At 40.3% G+C, this 18,037-nt stretch overlaps 1 protein-coding gene across 4 annotated transcripts in view; it reads left to right on the forward strand.

The window, feature by feature from the left end:
* Positions 1 to 18,037, forward strand: part of LOC143035843 (lymphoid-specific helicase-like) — a 115,578-nt gene that overhangs the window by 30,501 nt on the left and 67,040 nt on the right. For all 4 annotated transcript variants that reach the window (XM_076202902.1, XM_076202905.1, XM_076202903.1 and 1 more), the window contains exons 6-7: positions 12,427 to 12,546; positions 12,693 to 12,875. In XM_076202902.1, the coding sequence (XP_076059017.1) occupies positions 12,427 to 12,546; positions 12,693 to 12,875 (303 nt within the window). The remainder of the gene's footprint in view (positions 1 to 12,426; positions 12,547 to 12,692; positions 12,876 to 18,037) is intronic.

An 18,037-nucleotide genomic window follows, 5' to 3' on the forward strand; every position in this document is an offset into this window, starting at 1 on the left:
ATAGTTGTTTCTGGAATTTCCCGACTCTGCAGAGACTTTTCTTTTATTGCTTGAGGCATCAGGCAAATGCTGTGTCTTCTTCTATGTATTGATCTTACTTTCTTAATATATGGTGTGGCCCTATAAATATACACAATCATGGTGGGTGTTCAAACTGTACATTCTAAACCTCCACCACCACCTGATCCTCCTCCTAAACCCCGTGATCCCTCTCCTAATATTGCTAATCCTAATGTTGACAATATTGACTTGGCAAAAGTAAAACCCTCAGTTGATGACTCCGGCTTGAAAAAGGACGTTGGTAACGATACTAAGACTTCATTGACAGATAATTCTGTAGCCCAGAAACTTACAATTGGAATGGATTCTGAAGTGACGAAATCATCTTTAGATACTCAGAAACCTATAAGTAGCTTAAGTATTGCTCCTAATAGTCTTACATTTAAAATATGTCTCTCTTGATAAGAATTATATTGACTTCCATGAAGAGTTCTGTAAATTTGGACCAATTAAAGAGATCATGGTTAAACTGACTGACAGCTTTAAAGCTTGGCTAGTCTGGATCTCATTTCTTTCTAATCAGGATGCAGCTGCTGCCTGCTTGGATTATAATAATTCCAAAGAAAATGAATCTTTGGCCCAACTTTTTGCTAGAATGCCACCTAACCTGGATATCTTTAATCCAGAAAACCCGGTAGAGGAAAGGAAGGAAAGTGTGCAGAGGCCCCCCAATCCAGCTAAGTGGCTTATTATCACTCTTGCAAAGGAACGTGCTAACTTGACCGAGTTTAGAAGATTATTGAAGAGTCACCTTGGCTCTGGTAATTTAACTAACTCACAGGTATCACGATTTGGAAGAAATTCCTTCTTAATTCATGTAAAGTCTTATGAACAAGCTGCCATGGTGCTTAACTTGAGACAGAAATCAGACATTAAGGAAGTTAAACCCCACTATACCTTTAGTTATGCCAAAGGGGTAATTTTTAATAGAAATCTCTATGAGTTTGAGGAAGAAGAAATATTAGAAATGTGCCCAACTAATGTTTGGAAGGTTGTTAAAATCCCTCGTTCTTCTATAATTATCCTAACTTTTTCTGATGAAGATCTACTTCATTATGTAGAGATAAAAAAAAGAGATTGTTCATGTGAAGCAGTTTAAGCCCCATCCCCTTCAGTGCTTTAATTGCTATGGTTTTGGCAATTCTTCCCACCGATGTACAAGGGACAAACTGTGTTTGATATGTGCTCAGCCTGAACATGGGGATTGTTCCCACCCAACAGTTTGTATGAATTGTAAAGAAGAGCATAATGCCAGGGATAAGAACTGCATAATTCATAAGAAGGAACAGGAAACACTACTTTAAGCCCATGCAGAACATATAAGTATAGGACATGCTAAAAGACTACTAACTAATTCCAAAAGATACAGTGATGTTGTTAAATAGTAAAGTGGATCAGCCAACTGTAGAACCCAATAGAAATTAAAATGCTAATATGAATTCTTCTGTCAACACTGAACCCAAGCCTCAGTGTAAGTGTTACTATCAAAACTAATTGTCTTTCTTCTTCTCAACTTGGAATTTCTAATACTTCTCAATCCTCCTCTGCGGAGGTTTCCTCACCCCTTATTGAAGAGGTGTCTCCTGCCCCATCTGGAGGGGCACCTAAGGTTTCCATTGTTGAAACCTCACAGGCTTCTTCCAATGAAGCCTCCTCACAGGCAATCTCTCTTCCAGACTTTGGGGACTCCCCAGTTGAGGGATTGCTGACTAGTGTGCCTCACTCAGTGGAGGTGCACAGAAGCAATGAGGATCAACCAACTCTAGAATCTAATAGAAAAACAAATACTAATACGAATTCTTCTGTTAATGCTGAACCCAAGCCTCAGCGTGAAAGAGTCACTATTAGACCTAATTGTTCTTCACAACTTGGAAATTTTAGTACTCCTCAATCCTCCTCTACGGAGGTTCTCTCACCCTCTGTTGAGGGAATGTCTCCTGCCCCATCTGGAGGGGCACCTAAAGTCTTCATTGCTGAAAACCCACAGGGTTCCTTCAATAAAGCCTCCTCTCAGACAATCTCTCTCCCAAACTTGGGGGGGCTCCACAGTAAAGGAACCACTGACTGGTGTGCCTCACTTGGTTGAGGTGCACAGAAGCAAAGCTATGGAGTCTGAAGCTGTGCACAGTAAAAGACTCCACAGTCCACCCTCATCTCCAACTTCTTCCCTATATTGTGATATGCAATCTAAGAAAGGAACTAATAATTCAGACTCTACATCGACATCTGTCGGACCATTGTCAGAGAGGAGGATGCCACCCGCGAAAGCAAAGAAATCGGAAAAGAACCCATCTTGTAAACCTCTCTCCCAACCTTCTCCTCCCAGACTAGGAGACCCAAAAGAGAAAAAGAAAACTGTATAATGTCTATAATTCAATGGAATATTCAAGGTTTTGATTCTCATCGAGAGCAGGTTTGGATTCTCTTTAAAGAACGTGTCTGCCATTTGTCTCCAAGAGACTATGCTTGGCAATTTATCTTCTAATGTTGGACTTATTTATAAATTTTACAAATCCCCTCCTGTGATTGGGGGTCATGCTCATGGAGGTACAGGTATCATTGTTAACAAGTCTGTAAACCACAGAAGTGTCCACCTACATTCAGTGTTGCAGGTTTGTGCAATACAAATTTTTACCACTAAATGGATCACTTTATGTTCTTTGTATTTGGAAACTGAACTGGAAAATTGACTTCTAGACATATATAACCACTCCTGTCAGTTTGAGTTAAATGACCAACAATCTTTGGTCGACCAGCTTCCTCAGCCTTTTATTTCATGGGTGACTATAACGCCAAGCATCCTCTATGGGGTGAATCAAGGTGTGACGCCTGGGGCAATATAATTGAAGAGTTTATTGGTAATAACGATGTCATTGTGATGAATGACTGTTCCAAAACTAGGTTTGATGTCTTTCACAACTCAAGTTCTGCTATAGATCTAAGTGTTCATCATCCTTAAGATTAGACTAGAGTTGGTCAATAGATGAAGATCTACATGGTAGCGACCACTGACCTATCCATATCAAATATTTAAAGAACATTCCCTCCTCTTGCTTACCTAAATGGAAGACAAGAGAGGCTAATTGGGAATTATTTAGGAGATCCACAAAGATTGATTATAAGACTAGTGATTTTTCTAGTAACTCTAATGCATATGATTATCTGGTAGGCATCATACTTTCTGGTGCTTTTTTCAACCATTCCTAGGAGAGCTGGTAAACCTAGATGCCCAGTAGTCCCCTGGTGGAACAATGAATGTACTTTAAGCAGAAAGATTACAAGAACTTGCTCTAAGAGATATTTGAGATATCCTTGTTTAGTCAATAGGATAATGTACAGAAGAGCTCTAGCAAAGCAGAAGAAAATATTTAAGAAAGCAAGGAGGGAATCCTTCATTAAATTTATTAGCGAGTTGAAATATGACTCTCCCCCTACCTTAGTATGGAATACATACATATATACATATACCAAAGGCTTTTTCCCCCTTACACAGGGGTAGCCAAAAAGAAAAAGATACAGAAATCACTCCCACCCATTTCATTTCCCATATATTCCACTCCCCTCCATCCTCCTCCCTCCCTCCTATCTTGGCACCTCCTGGATGACGGGTCATCCCTGCATCCTGTCCACTGCCCAGGGTCAGAAGCAGTGTCGCAAGACACAGCACATCCACAGCAAGGCCACTTCACAAATTAGTATGGAATAGGATTCGAAAATTACAGGGAAAGTTTACTCCATCTCCTTTGCCCATTCTCAAGATAAATAACTCTTTTTTTAATATCAGATACAAGAGAAGTAGCAGAAGCTTTTGGAAGACACCATGCTGATATATCAAGTCCACTTCATTATTCACATGACTTCAGAAGAATTAGAGACAAGACCATGATTATTCCTCCTACCAATACAAACTCGGAGGCATATAATCTTCTTTTCACCTTGGCTGAAATGGATCATGCTTTATCTTTATCCTCCCCAAACTCTCCTGGAGAGGATGTCATTCATTATTCCATGATTGCTCATTTATCCATATCCTTGAAGAAATTTCTTTTAAATGTCCTGAACAAATTTTGGTCTTCTGGATCTCCTAAATCTTGGAAGACTTCAATTATCATAGCAATTTTAAATACAGGAAAAGACTCCAATCTCCCACAAGGTTTCAGACCTATTGCTCTCACTAGCTGTATTTGTAAGATCTATGAAAGAATGGTTAATATGCATTTACATACATACATATACCAAGGCTTTTTCCCCCTTCCAAGGGAGGTAGCCAAAAAGGGAAAGGCATAAAAACACTCCCACCCATTTCATCCCTAAATACACTCCACACCCCTCCCACCCTCCCTCTCATCTGAGCACCTGGATGACGGGTCATCCCTGCACCCTGCCCACCGCCCTGGGTCAGAAGCAGTGTCGCAAGACACAGTACATCCACAGCAAGGCCGCTTCATTTAATCGGCGACCCCCCCCTCTCCGTCCCCCTTTGCATATAAGGCGAGGACGGGGAGAAATCCCTTCGGGCTGCGTCAAAATTTACTCACACATACTACCCCACCCCCCACCCCCCCGCCCATTCCTCCTCATGCAGTCACAACATCATCCATATACAACCATTCCCCACTCACCTCTGTCTTCCGTCCTCTCCCTTCCTTCCTCAACAGACATTCCCCTCTTCCCCAAAGCCCCCTTCACCCCATCCATCCATAATATGCATTTAGTTTGGTTTTTAGAATCTAAAAATCTCCTATCTAACCGACAGTTTGGATTTAGAATAAATAAGTGCACTCTGGATCCCTTACTTTTCATCACTCATGAGATTCAGAATGCCTTTGCAATATAGAATCTGAGCATTGCTGTGTTTTTTGACTTAAAAAGTGCCTACGATACTACCTGGCGGGGAGGCATTCTAAAGCAACTTGCAGAGTGGGGTATCGGGAGTAATATGTTCAATTGTTTAAAGGATTTCTTGTCTGACCGTTATCTAAAAGTCAGAGTGGGCTTTTCTTCCTCTTCTACATATCTACAAGAGAAAAGGATTCCCCAAGGAAGTGTGCTGAGTCCTACACTCTTCAGCATAGCCATTAACCTCTTCCATACAGTGCCGCCTACGTAGGCGGCATGAGGAGCAAGTGGATACGCGAGGCTGCTATATCGGCGTCTTGATTATATTTATTGTAGTTATCCCTGCGTAACTGACATACTCTCTAAACTGGCTTCATCACATTTTCTATGGTTATCAAAATTCACGGGTGAAAGAGAGAACGATTGATACAAGCGGTGACTATTTTTTATGATTTGAGTATTATGACACAACATCGTACGTCTGGCAGCTAATGCTGCCCGGGAGATTTTGGCCTAGAGTGAAGTGGTTAATAGTTTGTTAGAACAAGTTCTTACAAGAATTCATGGATTGGCTTATGCTGACAACTTCGCTATTGTGTGCTGCAGATTGACAACATTAGAAACAGGCCAAAAAGATTCAAGAGGTTATTAACATAGCAACAGCATGGGCTAATTGCAGAGGCTTCAGACTCTCTGTTGAAAAAACAAAAGCTATTAGGTTCTCTAGACTAAGATGCAAGGAAGAAATACCAACATTATTCTTAGAGGGTGTCATATTACCATATGAAGATCAAGTAAAATACTTGGGTCTGTTTTTGGACAAAAAGTTGACATTCACTCATCACATAAACGAGGTTATATGCACTGTTAAACAGCGACTTAATATACTGAAGGTAGTGTCTCACTTCAACTGGGGAGCAGATTTTATAACTGATAAGGCTTTACCAAGCATTGTGCCTTAGCAAAATCGATTATGGATGTCAAATTTATGGATCGGCATGTAAAACTTTATTAAAGAAGCTTGATATAGTCCACAATATGGCTTTGCGAATTTGTTCGGAAACTTATGGAACATCTCCAGTGGATAGCTTATATGTGGACACAGGAATTCCTCCCCTTTATATTTGCAGGGAGGCATTAAGTCTTAGATATATATCTTGTGTCTTAACATCAAAACAAAATCCAAACTTCAAATATGTAAAGCAGCTGGTAGACAGAGCTCCAAGAAAAAGTACATACATACACATACCAAGGCTTTTTCCCCCTTACAAGGGAGGTAGCCAAAAAGGAAAAGGCATAAAATCATTTCCACCCATTCCGTCCCTGAATACACTCCACACCCCTCCACCCTCCCTCTTATCTTAGCACTTCCTGGATGACGGGTCATCCCTCCACCTTGTCCACTGCCCTGGGTCAGAAGCACTGTCGCAAGACACAGCACATCCACAGCAAGGCCGCTTCATTAAATCGGCGACCCCCCCTCTCCATCCCCCCATTGCATAAAAGGAGAAGATGGGGAGAAATCCCTTTGGGCTGCGTCAACTTTTGCTCACACATTCTACCTCACCCCCCATCCCCCTGCCCATTCCACCTCATGCAATCACATCATCCATATACAACCATTCTCCATTCACCCCTGTCTTCTATCCTCTCCTGTCCTTCCTCAACAGACATTCCCCTCTTCCCCAAAGCCCCCTTCACCCCATCCATCCACCTCATCCTAGGACGTCCCCTCATGTTCACTCCCTCCACATCTCTTTTACTAGGCTTTCTTCACTCATTCTTTCCATGTGTCCAAACCATCCTAATATTCTTTCATCAACCCTATCTCCCAACTCCTTTTCCACCCCTGTTCTCCTCCTCACCTCCTCATTTCTCACTCTATCAAGCCTAGTAACCCCTATCATACTTCTCAGACACCTCATCTCAAACACATTCAAACTCCTTCTCTCTTCTTCTCTTATGTTCCATGTTTCTGCCCCATACAGTGCTGTTGGCACAATCACTCCTTCATACAGTCTCCTCTTAGCATCCATTCCCAAATGACTATTCCTCATTACACACCTTAATCCACCAAGGCATTTACTCGCTTCTCTCAATCTACATTCTACCTCCACCTTCACTCCACCTTTTCCTGCCACATTTCCACCCAAGTATCTAAAACTATCCACTTCCTCCAGTCGCTCTCCCTTAATGCTCACTTCCAGTTTACTGCCACTTTCACCCCTTGTACATCTCATCACCTTACTTTTACCCACATTTATCTTTAGCTTTCTTCTATCACATACTCTCACAAACTCTGCCACCAACTTCCTCAATCCCTTCTCCGATCCTGCCACAAGCGCAGTGTTGTCCGCAAACAACAGCTGGCTCACCTCCCACTTTTCTCAATTTTCTTTAACCATCTCCAATCCCTGACCCACTACCCTTGCATTTACCTCTCACACCACCCCATCCATATGTAAGTTGAACAGCCAGGGCGACATAATGCATCCTTGACGAAGTCCCACCTTTACCTCGAACCACTCACTCTCTCCATTTCCAATCCTGACACAAGCTCTACTACATACATACATATACCAAGGCTTTTTCCCCCTTACAAGGGAGGTAGCCAAAAAGGAAAAGGCATGGAATCATTCCCACCCATTCCATCCCTGAATACACTCCACACCCCTCCAACCTCCCTCTTATCTTAGCACCCCCTGGATGACGGGTCATCCCTGCACTTTGTCCACTGCCCTGGGTCAGAAGCACTGTTGCAAGACAGCACATCCTCAGCAAGGCTGCTTCATTAAATCGGCGACCCCCCCTCTCCGTCCCTCCATTGCATAAAAGGAGAAGACGGGGAGAAATCCCTTTGGGCTGCGTCAAATTTTGCTCACACATACAACCTCACTCCCCATCCCCCCGCCCATTCCACCTCATACAATCACAACATCATCCATATACAACCATTCTCCATTCACCCCTGTCTTCTGTCCTCTCCCGTCCTTCCTCAACAGACATTCCCCTCTTCCCCAAAGCCCCCTTCACCCCATCCATCCACCTCATCCTAGGACGTCCCCTCATGTTCACTCCCTCCACATCTGCCTTCCATACCTCTTTTACTAGTCTTCACTCATTCTTTCCATGTGTCCAAACCATCCTAATATTCTTTCATCAACCCTATCTCCCAACTCCTTTTCCACCCCTGTTCTCCTCCTCACCTCCTCATTTCTCACCCTATCTAGCCTAGTAACCCCCATCATACTTCTCAGACACCTCATCACAAACACATTCAAACTCCTTCTCTCTTCCTCTTATGTTCCATGTTTCTACCCCATACAGTGCTGTTGGCACAATCACTCCTTCATACAAGCTCTACTACTCTCATAAAAACTCTTGACAGCTCCCAGAAGCTTTCCTCCTATCCCGTATATCTGCATAACCTCCCACAGTGCCTTTCTGTCTACCCTATCATAAGCCTTTTCCAGATCCATAAAAGCCCAAAAAACATCCTTCCCCTTTCCTATAGCTTTCTCACATATCTATCTTACCACAAAGATCTGATCTACACAACCTCTACCTGTCCTAAATCCACACTGTTCCTCACCAATTACTCCTATTGTTCCTCTTCTAATCCTCTCAATCAAGATCCCATAACCTTTCCCAACTACACTTAACAAGCTAATCCCTCTGAAAGTAGTACATTCACACTTGTCCCCTTTTCCCTTGGAAAGAGGAACTATACAGGCACTCCTCCAGTCCTCCGACACTCTACCCTCTCTCCAGCAAACATTAAATAACCTCACCATCCAGTCCACCATCACTGTACCTCCTTTTTTTAGGCATTCTGCATGGCATCCATCCAGACCAGGTGCCTTACCTGCTTTCATCATCTTAACAACTGCCTTCACTTCATCCTTCCTTATTTCTCCTCCATTTTCCTCATTCATCATGGTCATTTTCTCAGCATTTCCCACTGCAGTTATCTCTCCCTCCCTATCCTCCTTCACATTTAGCAACTCCCTAAAATATTCTGCCCATCTTCCCCTTACTGCCTTCTCTTCCATTATCATCTCTCCATCTGCACCTTTTACCTTTTCTTCTCTACTTGATTTGCCTCCTCTTCCTCTCTTAATTTCTTTCCAAAACATCTTTTTGTTACTTTCAAAATTTTCTGTCATACTCTTACCCCATTTCACATCTGCTCTCCTCTTTGCCTCCTTTACCTTTTGCTTTACTTCTCTTTTCTTTGTACCTCTCCTATGACTCCCTCGTCCTATTTTGTAACCAGTCTGAGAAAGCTCGCTTCTTCTCTTCTACAACCTTCTTTGTTTCCTCATCCTACCATTCACTACCCTTTCTTCTATTTCCTCCTGTCCTTCTTGTTCCACACACCATCTTTGCACACTTTGTGACTCCCTCCTTGAACCATCCCCATTCCTCCTCCACACCTAGCTCTACTCTATCCTTCACTCCCTCCCACTCCTCCTTCAGCTTCTTCTTGTACTCCTTCTCCTTTTCCTTTTCATTTAAAGAGTTCACTCTAAGCACCTCCCTACCTTTTGTCCCTTTCCTCTTTATCCATCTATCCTCCACTCTCAACTTACCTTCCACCAAAAAATGATCTGATATTCCCCCACCCTCTCCCCTTAGCACATGTACATCCTCAACTCTTCCTATCCCAATCCTATTTACCACTACATAATCCATTAATGCTCTATCTACCCCCCTTCCCTCCACCACCCTCTCCCATGTGTACTTATGCTTGACTTTCTTCCGAAACACTGTATTTGCTATCATCAACTCTCTTTCTAGACACATTTCCACCATCAACTCTCCACTACGATTCTCCACATGTCCCAACCACTCCATCGATTGGACCATTTCCTACCCTAGCATTAAGGTCTCCCAGTACTATTACATTGACATTTCTTCCTAGATCCTCTATGCATTCATTTAAATCTATCCAAAAAACCTCCCTTTCTTCTACATTCTTCTCACTGCCAGGCCCATATGCACTTACAAAGACCCACATCTCCTTTCCCAGTTTCACCTTCATCCACATTATCCTTGAGGAAACCTCCTTCCACTCCACTACACGTTTACCTATCTCTTCACTTACTAGAATAGCCACTCTTTCCCTCCCTTGCCCTCTCTTCACTCCTGATAACCTCCCACTTACTCTCCCAAACTTACACTCACCCTTCCCTTTGAACTTAGTTTCACTCAAAGCCAACACATCCATCTTTGTTCTCACAAACATACTACCTATCTCTTCCCTTTTACTCTCATCTGTACCACATCTACACACCTTAGGGTGCTGGTCCGAAAACTCCCAGACCGTCTTATGCCTTTACTTTTTCGTTTAGGAATGTCCCCTGTGGGGCTACAAGGAGAAGGATGCCTAGTCCCAATCCCCATCCCTTTCTTCTCGCCTCTTTCGATCCAAGTGGGAATACTTGGTGGCAGTATTCTTTTCCCCCACCACAGAAAAAGAATACTCAGAGAAATGGTACAGGACAGCCACAAGGGATTGGGAGACAGCATAACGGAGGGACAGTTGTAGTATAAAAGTGTCATCTTCTCTATGAACAGATTTTTCCTCTATCATAGACAAAATGATGTGTGGCTCTGGTCTGTAGGGTCGCCCCATATAGATCCTAAAGTATCAACTGCATGCTACTTTGCCACAATAACAAGCAGCCAATACCCCAGCCGAAACCTCTAGAAGTGAGATGTGAAGTTGGGGCAGAGGAGGTAGGACTTGTTTCTGTTACAATTACTGAGATCACACCTCCCAAATTCCCTCCTTGGAACCAATGTCCCACTGTAATTTGTCCTATTAAAAACAAGAAAAATAGAACTGCTGTAGAGCTAAGATGTGAATTTTTAGAACACTTATCACTACATGCTGATTCAGTTTTTATTTATACAGATGGATCAAAATCCCAAGATGGTGTTGGTTGTGCTGTTATATCTGATAGCACAGTTTTAAAGAGGAAGTTGCCTTATTTTAGCTCTATTTTTACTGCTGAACTGCGGCAGTCAACAACGCCCTGAAATTTGTTTTTAATTCAATTCCATCTAATAAAAACATTATTTTTACAGACTGAGCATTCTATCCTCTCTTAAGTAAGTTATTGCCTCTTCACTATTTAGTTCAAGAAATACAGGACTGGTTGATACTTATTAACAACCGGAAGAAAATAAAAGTAAACTTTTGCTGGGTGCTGTCCCATGTGGATATCACTGGAAGTGAACAGGCCGATGTTGCAGCCAAAGCAGCTACTAGGCTGAGCCATATAACAGACACAAAAATCCCACATACAAACTTCAAACAAGTAATTCATAGTTATGTAATGGAGAAGTGGCAAGAACAATGGATAAGGCTGGACGGTAGTCACAAGTTAAAAGAGATTCACCCCTTGGTGAGCCCTTGGAAGCCTCATTCTTTGGACAGAAGATCAAGTATTGTTTTAACAAGATTAAGAATTGGCCATTCCTATATTACCCATAAATTTTTGATGGCAAGTGGAGCAGAAAGGCTGGCCCCCCAATGCCCCACTTGCCAAGTTGTTTTTACAATTAAACACATTTTAATTCAGTGCCCTGCATACTCTAATAAGCGCAGGGCAAACTTTTTAACAAATTTATCTCTTATAGAAATTTTAGGAAAGGAGGCTCATGTGAAGAATGTTTTAAAGTTTCTAAAAGACATCAATTTATTTTATGAAATTTAAAATTATGTATATGATTGCTTGTGAGTGTATCTTGTTTTGATGTGTTTTTGTGGGTGGTTATTGTTTTTACTGTTTTACTTGAAATTTTATATATTCATATATGAGAGATATGCGCTTGGCCTTCAAGCCAAAAATTCCATAAATCAATCAATCAAAGTCAAAGCCATCCTTACCCCATTGCTAAAAACTTCTTGCACATCAGTGTTGGGACATTTCCCTCATTAGATAAATATACCCATGTCAGATTTTCTACATTAGATAATCATGACTACAGTAAGTCCTCGTTATACGGTACATATACATTCCTGAAAACCTTACCGCAAATTTAAATTATCATATACCGAACCCATTATAACATGTAATAATAGGATATGGCAGATGTACCTTCTCCCTGCTCTTTCCTCTTCAAAATACGAGTGGATATCATATCTGTGAATTTTTCTTACCGTAAATAGAATTGAGGGTGGTAATTACCAAATACCGTACCTGTTAATTTACCGGATAAAGAATTACCGTATAAGGAGGACTCACTGTATTAGAAAACCGGGACACTCCTGTTGGCCTTTTGGTTATGATTACGTTATCACAGACATTGTTATCTGCTGCAGGATGTTTGTTATGAATTTTATGTGAAATGTCAAATGACTGTTCTATAGAGGGATGCTCTAGTCAGATCAGGGTCCACTCCACAACTGAATAAATTTTATTTGGGGTTTGCTATGAGAAATTTATGAAATACGTTACTGGCATTAAAGGGCTGAAAACAGCATTTGATTTATGCAATACCTCTTTTTATCTGTAGACCATTAAAGAAACAGCAGGAAAAACTGAAAGTGAAGAGCATAACAGAGAAGAACAGCCAGATCTTTTTGAAGGGGGTTGTATGAGACCCTACCAATTAGATGGTTTTACATGGCTTAAGGTAAGACTGGCATTTGAATCCTTATACATATGAATTATGCAAGTAATGTGTATTTATTCATTCCCCCTTGTTAGGGTGAAGAAGCCTTGTTACATAGATAGAAATAATTTTTTATGCACTTGTCAACATTGATTTTAAATTTGCAGGTCATGTTTGAGAATGGTGTCAATGGCATTCTGGCTGATGAGATGGGACTGGGAAAGACCATTCAGTGCATTGGTATAATATGTCATTTAGTCAAGAAAGGAGTGCCAGGTCCTTTCCTTGTTGTTGCTCCACTTTCCACACTTCCAAACTGGGTTTCAGAATTTAAGAGGTTTGCTCCTAAGGTAGGTTAATGTTATTTATACTTTCCTTGCTGGTGTATTGAGGGTTTGATGGATAGTTCAGTGTTGACTTTAGTTTGTCACAGAATAAGTACTGTTATACTTGTTTTTCTCAGTTCCCTGAAACGTGATGTCATTCAATCACAGATGATACCATGAGTTATGAAACAGGTATTCCCTATTCATTGGAGCACTTGCAGTCTCAAAACAGGAGGTGCAAAATTAAATCCACTCTACTCCATTACCAACAAAACACACCATCACCAAAACTTATGTAAAGCTCCTAGACTCATTATCCCAATGAGACCAAACTGGGATGGGTTAGTATACACCAAGTTCAGATTCACCCCTTACCCTAACCCCCTTTCTCCCTAAAACCATACTCAGGCACACTGAAAGACTCCTGCATCAATCAAGAAATCATTCACCAGCCCATCAAGGTAAATACACCAAAGGAACCACCACATCACTAAACCAAACAGCAATGTACTCCATCACACACTGGAACTGCCAAGGACTCATCCCAAGCTGGGATATACAATTACCTGTTCTATATATATATACGTATATATAAATATATACGTATATATACATATATACAGTAGTGGGATTCAAATTTTTCGTCAGCCGGTTCTGTTATAGTCGGTGTATTTCCATCTGACACTAATTTGCAACCACTTCTTAGCCACATTTTCTTTATATTATTGTTATCAATTAAATATTCTAACTAGAAATATGGAAATCTAACAATATTATATTTAAAATGCATCTCTGGCTGCCAAACGTAAAAAATATTCAAATATTTACATACGAAAAACCTGAAAAATTGTCAGGTGGAAAAAAAAATGGGGTATAGACCTGGGTGCCAACCTATAGTTAGTCTCGTGATCAAAAAATTCGATTTGGGCAACCTAGTGCAGGTGTATTTATTTTTTTACGGACGCATGTTTGTGTGGGGGTAGTGTGTGCATGTGTAGGCTATGTATGTGCTTACACGTGTGCATATGTGTACATGTACATGAGTATGTGTGTGCATGTGTGCAATGCATTTGTGTTATTTATAAACAAACATGTTTGTGTGGGTAGGCCTAAGGAGTGTGTATGAGAGTGCGTGTATGTATGTATGTCCATAATTATAATAAAATGTAGTTTAATAACACAAATATACAGAGAAACCAAGCACTATATACATGAAAAAAAACTGGTAACCACTTGTGTAAATAAACTATGCAATAAATCACTAACGAAAGTTACGAAACATACCGTCCCGGTACTTATCGGATGAGATGCAGAAGACCACTGACCAGCTGAGCAACTAGTCGGTTCGCCAGTTAGCCGGTTCGCTGAACTGACAAATTTGCGTGAGCCGGTTCTAGCGAATAGGTAAGAACCGGCTGAATCCCACTACTGCATATATATATATATATATATATATATATATATATATATATATGTATAAATATATATATATAAATATATATATAAATATATATATAAATATATATATATATATATATATATATATATATATATATATATATATATATATATATATATATATATTTATCAAGGACTACTATTACGCAGCCCGAAGGGATTTCTCCCTGTCCTCTCCTTTATATGGGGGGATGGAGAGGGGGGGTCGCCGATTTAATGAAGCGGCCTTGCTGTGGATGTGCTGTGTCCTGCGACACTGCTTCTGACCCAGGGCAGTGGACAGGGTGCAGGGATGACCCGTCATCTAGGAGGTGCTAAGATGGAAGGGAGGGTGGAGGGGTGTGGAGTGTTTTCGGGGATGAAATGGGTGGGAATGTTTTTGTGCCTTGTCCTTTTTGGCTACCCTCCTGGTAAGGGAAAAAAAAAAGCCTTGGTATGTACTATTACACAGGATGTGCACACCCAGATCCCTGGGTTCGCTAGCGGAGGCCATTGCTTTCTTTGTAACCTAACATTTTATATTGGACAAATATATCAAAACTAGAAACCTAACATTGTACCGTATTTTTCGGACCATAAGGCGCACCCATAATTTGCTATTCCCCGTCCTTACATAAGGCGCACCTGGTCTCGTCATCGGATAATCATGCATATGTGAGTGCTTTCAGAACTGAACATTTTCGTTGTTGAATGAGAAAAATCTGTCGGGATTTAGCAAAATTACAAAAATAAATGATTTTTTTTTTGTCAGTGAAATCAGACCACCTCCATGGACGGTCTACTCTGCCAATACCCCTAAAAAACAACATAAACGCATTACGGGAATTGTGGGGAATTAAACCAACATTAACAGTTTTATTCCCGGAATTCTCTATTCACTCAAAAACACAGGATTACAAATGAAGGTAAATTTTTAGTTTTGACCATGGGCACAATATAGTAATAGAAAATTAATTATTATTTTTGTAAATTATAATATATCAACGTAATATGCAATTTTGTGAGCGGAAATAAAAAACAAAAAAAAGGTGCTTAAACAGATTTCGTAAGTAACGAAGTCGTGTCGGACGAATGGTACGCCATGTTTGTTATGATAGATGCCGATGTCGAAGAAATGAAAGGATGATGAATTCGTCTAACCTAACCTGTTTAATAAATCATTACCTGCAAATTAAATGTCATCCGGATCGTCCTCGTTGTCGTCGTCGTGAGAGACATTGGCGGGCTTTTCAACCACTCTCTCACCTTGCGGGGTATACAAAGTTCTTGCATCTTGAAGGAATGCATGTATCTCCTCTCCATAACATTCCTTCAAGAAAATGTACCTGGTAAGGTACTGTTGGAAGTACCGAGACAAGATGGCATCCCAATCCTATGCTACCGACTTCGTTCATTAGCATATTTGCTTGTAGCAAGGCATTTTTTTTTTCATTTCCGCCCACAAAATTGCATATTACGTTGATACATTTTAACCTCTTCACTCCGGGCCAAAATCTCGCGGGCAGCATCATCTGCCAGACGTACGATGTGTCGTAATAATACTCGCATCATAGAATATAGTCACCGCTTATATCAATCGTTCTCTCTTTCACCCGTGAATTTTGATAACCATAGAAAATGTGATTACATTTAGTTTAGAGAGTATGTCATTACGGAGGGGCAACTACAATAAATATAATCAAGATGCCGATATGGCAGCCTCGCATATCCACTTGCTCCTCATGCCGCCTACGTATGCGGCACCGTATGGAAGGGGTTGATTTACAAAATTAATAATTAATTTTTTATTGCTATATTGCGCCCATGGTCGAAACTAAAAGAATACCCAAATGACTACAGTCTGAGTGGAGCGAGACTAGACCAATGCAAAATGGCTGTCTGTGTTGTGGATGCTATCATGTCATAGCCATGATAGCATGAATGAATGCGGTGGCATGGACTCGAAAACTGTTTCAGTTTTCGCAATTTTCTTGTCAAGATACATGTATCTTGGTTATAACTTCGTTGTAATTTTTGCTAGGACTATGCACTGTTGCCGTCGGCAGGCTAGCTACGAAACGTGTCAAGATAGTACGTCACTGTCCGAGGCATTTTTTGCACTGAAGCCACACATAAGGCGCACCACCCGATTTTGGCCGATTTTAAGAATTTTGCCCGCGCCTTATAGTCCAAAAAATACGGTATATAGGACAAATATATCAACTATTGACTTATAGTGAAATAAGAAACTATTTTTAAGGCACTTATGCTTTGAAATGCCAATTTTAGCCGGACTTAACAGGTATTATTGTATGAGGTTAGTGGACACCAGGGTTGGTGATGTTTTTTATCTTAAAAAATATATATATATATATATATATTTTTTTTAATCAGATTTATTTTATTCAAATAGATTTTTTTTTTTTACATAGATTTTAGATATTGTGGGATTGCTATCTGATATGCAATCTTATTACTAAAAGATATTTTTAGCATATCAATATAAGGAGCAGTGTTATATAGACTTGCCACACGTATACAAGGAACTGTATAAGCCTACACTGTGCAGCCCACAACAAGTTTCAACAAGATTCTTGTTGAAACTTGTTCTAGGTAAGCAGCTTCTCACTGAGTCAGTTGTTGCTTTGGAATCAACCAGGGAGGGTGTCTTCTGGACCTGGCAGAGTGGTTCCTTCAGGCAGAAAAAATTATCCTGTCTGGAATTATTTTGAAAAACTACCAACAACCTCTGGCAAAGGGTACTGAGCTAAATGCAAAGACTGCAGCCAGGAACTACAGGGCATTGTGTCAAGATTAAAATCTCGAAAATCTCACAGATAAATGCTAAGGTCAGCTACAGCATACAGAAGAAGAAATTGATGACCCAGGTAAATAAGTTTCTTATAAGGATTACAAAGGCGGAGCATGCCGACAAGAGACCTTTTGATCCATATCTAGGTCGGATGCAAAAAAAAAAAAAATCATATTAATAATAAATTAAAACTATAATAATGTAAAAATAACAAATAAAATACATAAATGCATATGTATAGTTGAATAACAAACAAAAAGGTAAATAGTAAATGATTATAAATTGACATATAACTAATAATAAATGAAGATCAGACAGACATTATAACAAAACAAAAACAAATAATATAACATAAATTATAATCATTACAGCATCTTACTTAGGTATTTATCTAAATGATTCTTAAAGCTTCGAACTGAACTACATTGCACTACCTGTGCAGGAAGTTTATTCCATTCATTAACTACACGGTTGGCAAAGTTGTTTCTACCTACTTCCAAATTGAATCTATTTCCGGACAGTTTGAGACCATTGTTTCTTGTCTGATTCTCATTCAATGTGAAAATTTGGTCACTTTTGATGTTGTTAATTCCCTTTAAAATCTTAAAGACCTGTATCAAGTCACCTCTGAGTCTACGCTTTTTTAGGGAAAACAGATTCATGTGCTTAAGTCGATTTTCGTATGATTTATTTTTGATATTTGGAATCAGTTTTGTGGCTCACCGTTGTACTTTTTCCAGTCTGTCAATGTCTTTAATGAGATTCGGTGACCATACGGAAACAGCATATTCCAAATGTGGACGAACTAACGATTTATATAGCTTGTTAATGAGTGATGGACTTTTGAAATCAAAAGATCGCGCAATCAATCCCAGAATCTTATTTGCTTTCTCAGAGGCTGAAATACACTGCTTGGATGATTTGAGGTCGTTACTGA

Source organism: Oratosquilla oratoria, chromosome 19 (assembly GCF_046742065.1).
Source record: "Oratosquilla oratoria isolate Oo_2021 chromosome 19, ASM4674206v1, whole genome shotgun sequence".
Lineage (NCBI taxonomy): Eukaryota > Metazoa > Arthropoda > Malacostraca > Stomatopoda > Squillidae > Oratosquilla > Oratosquilla oratoria.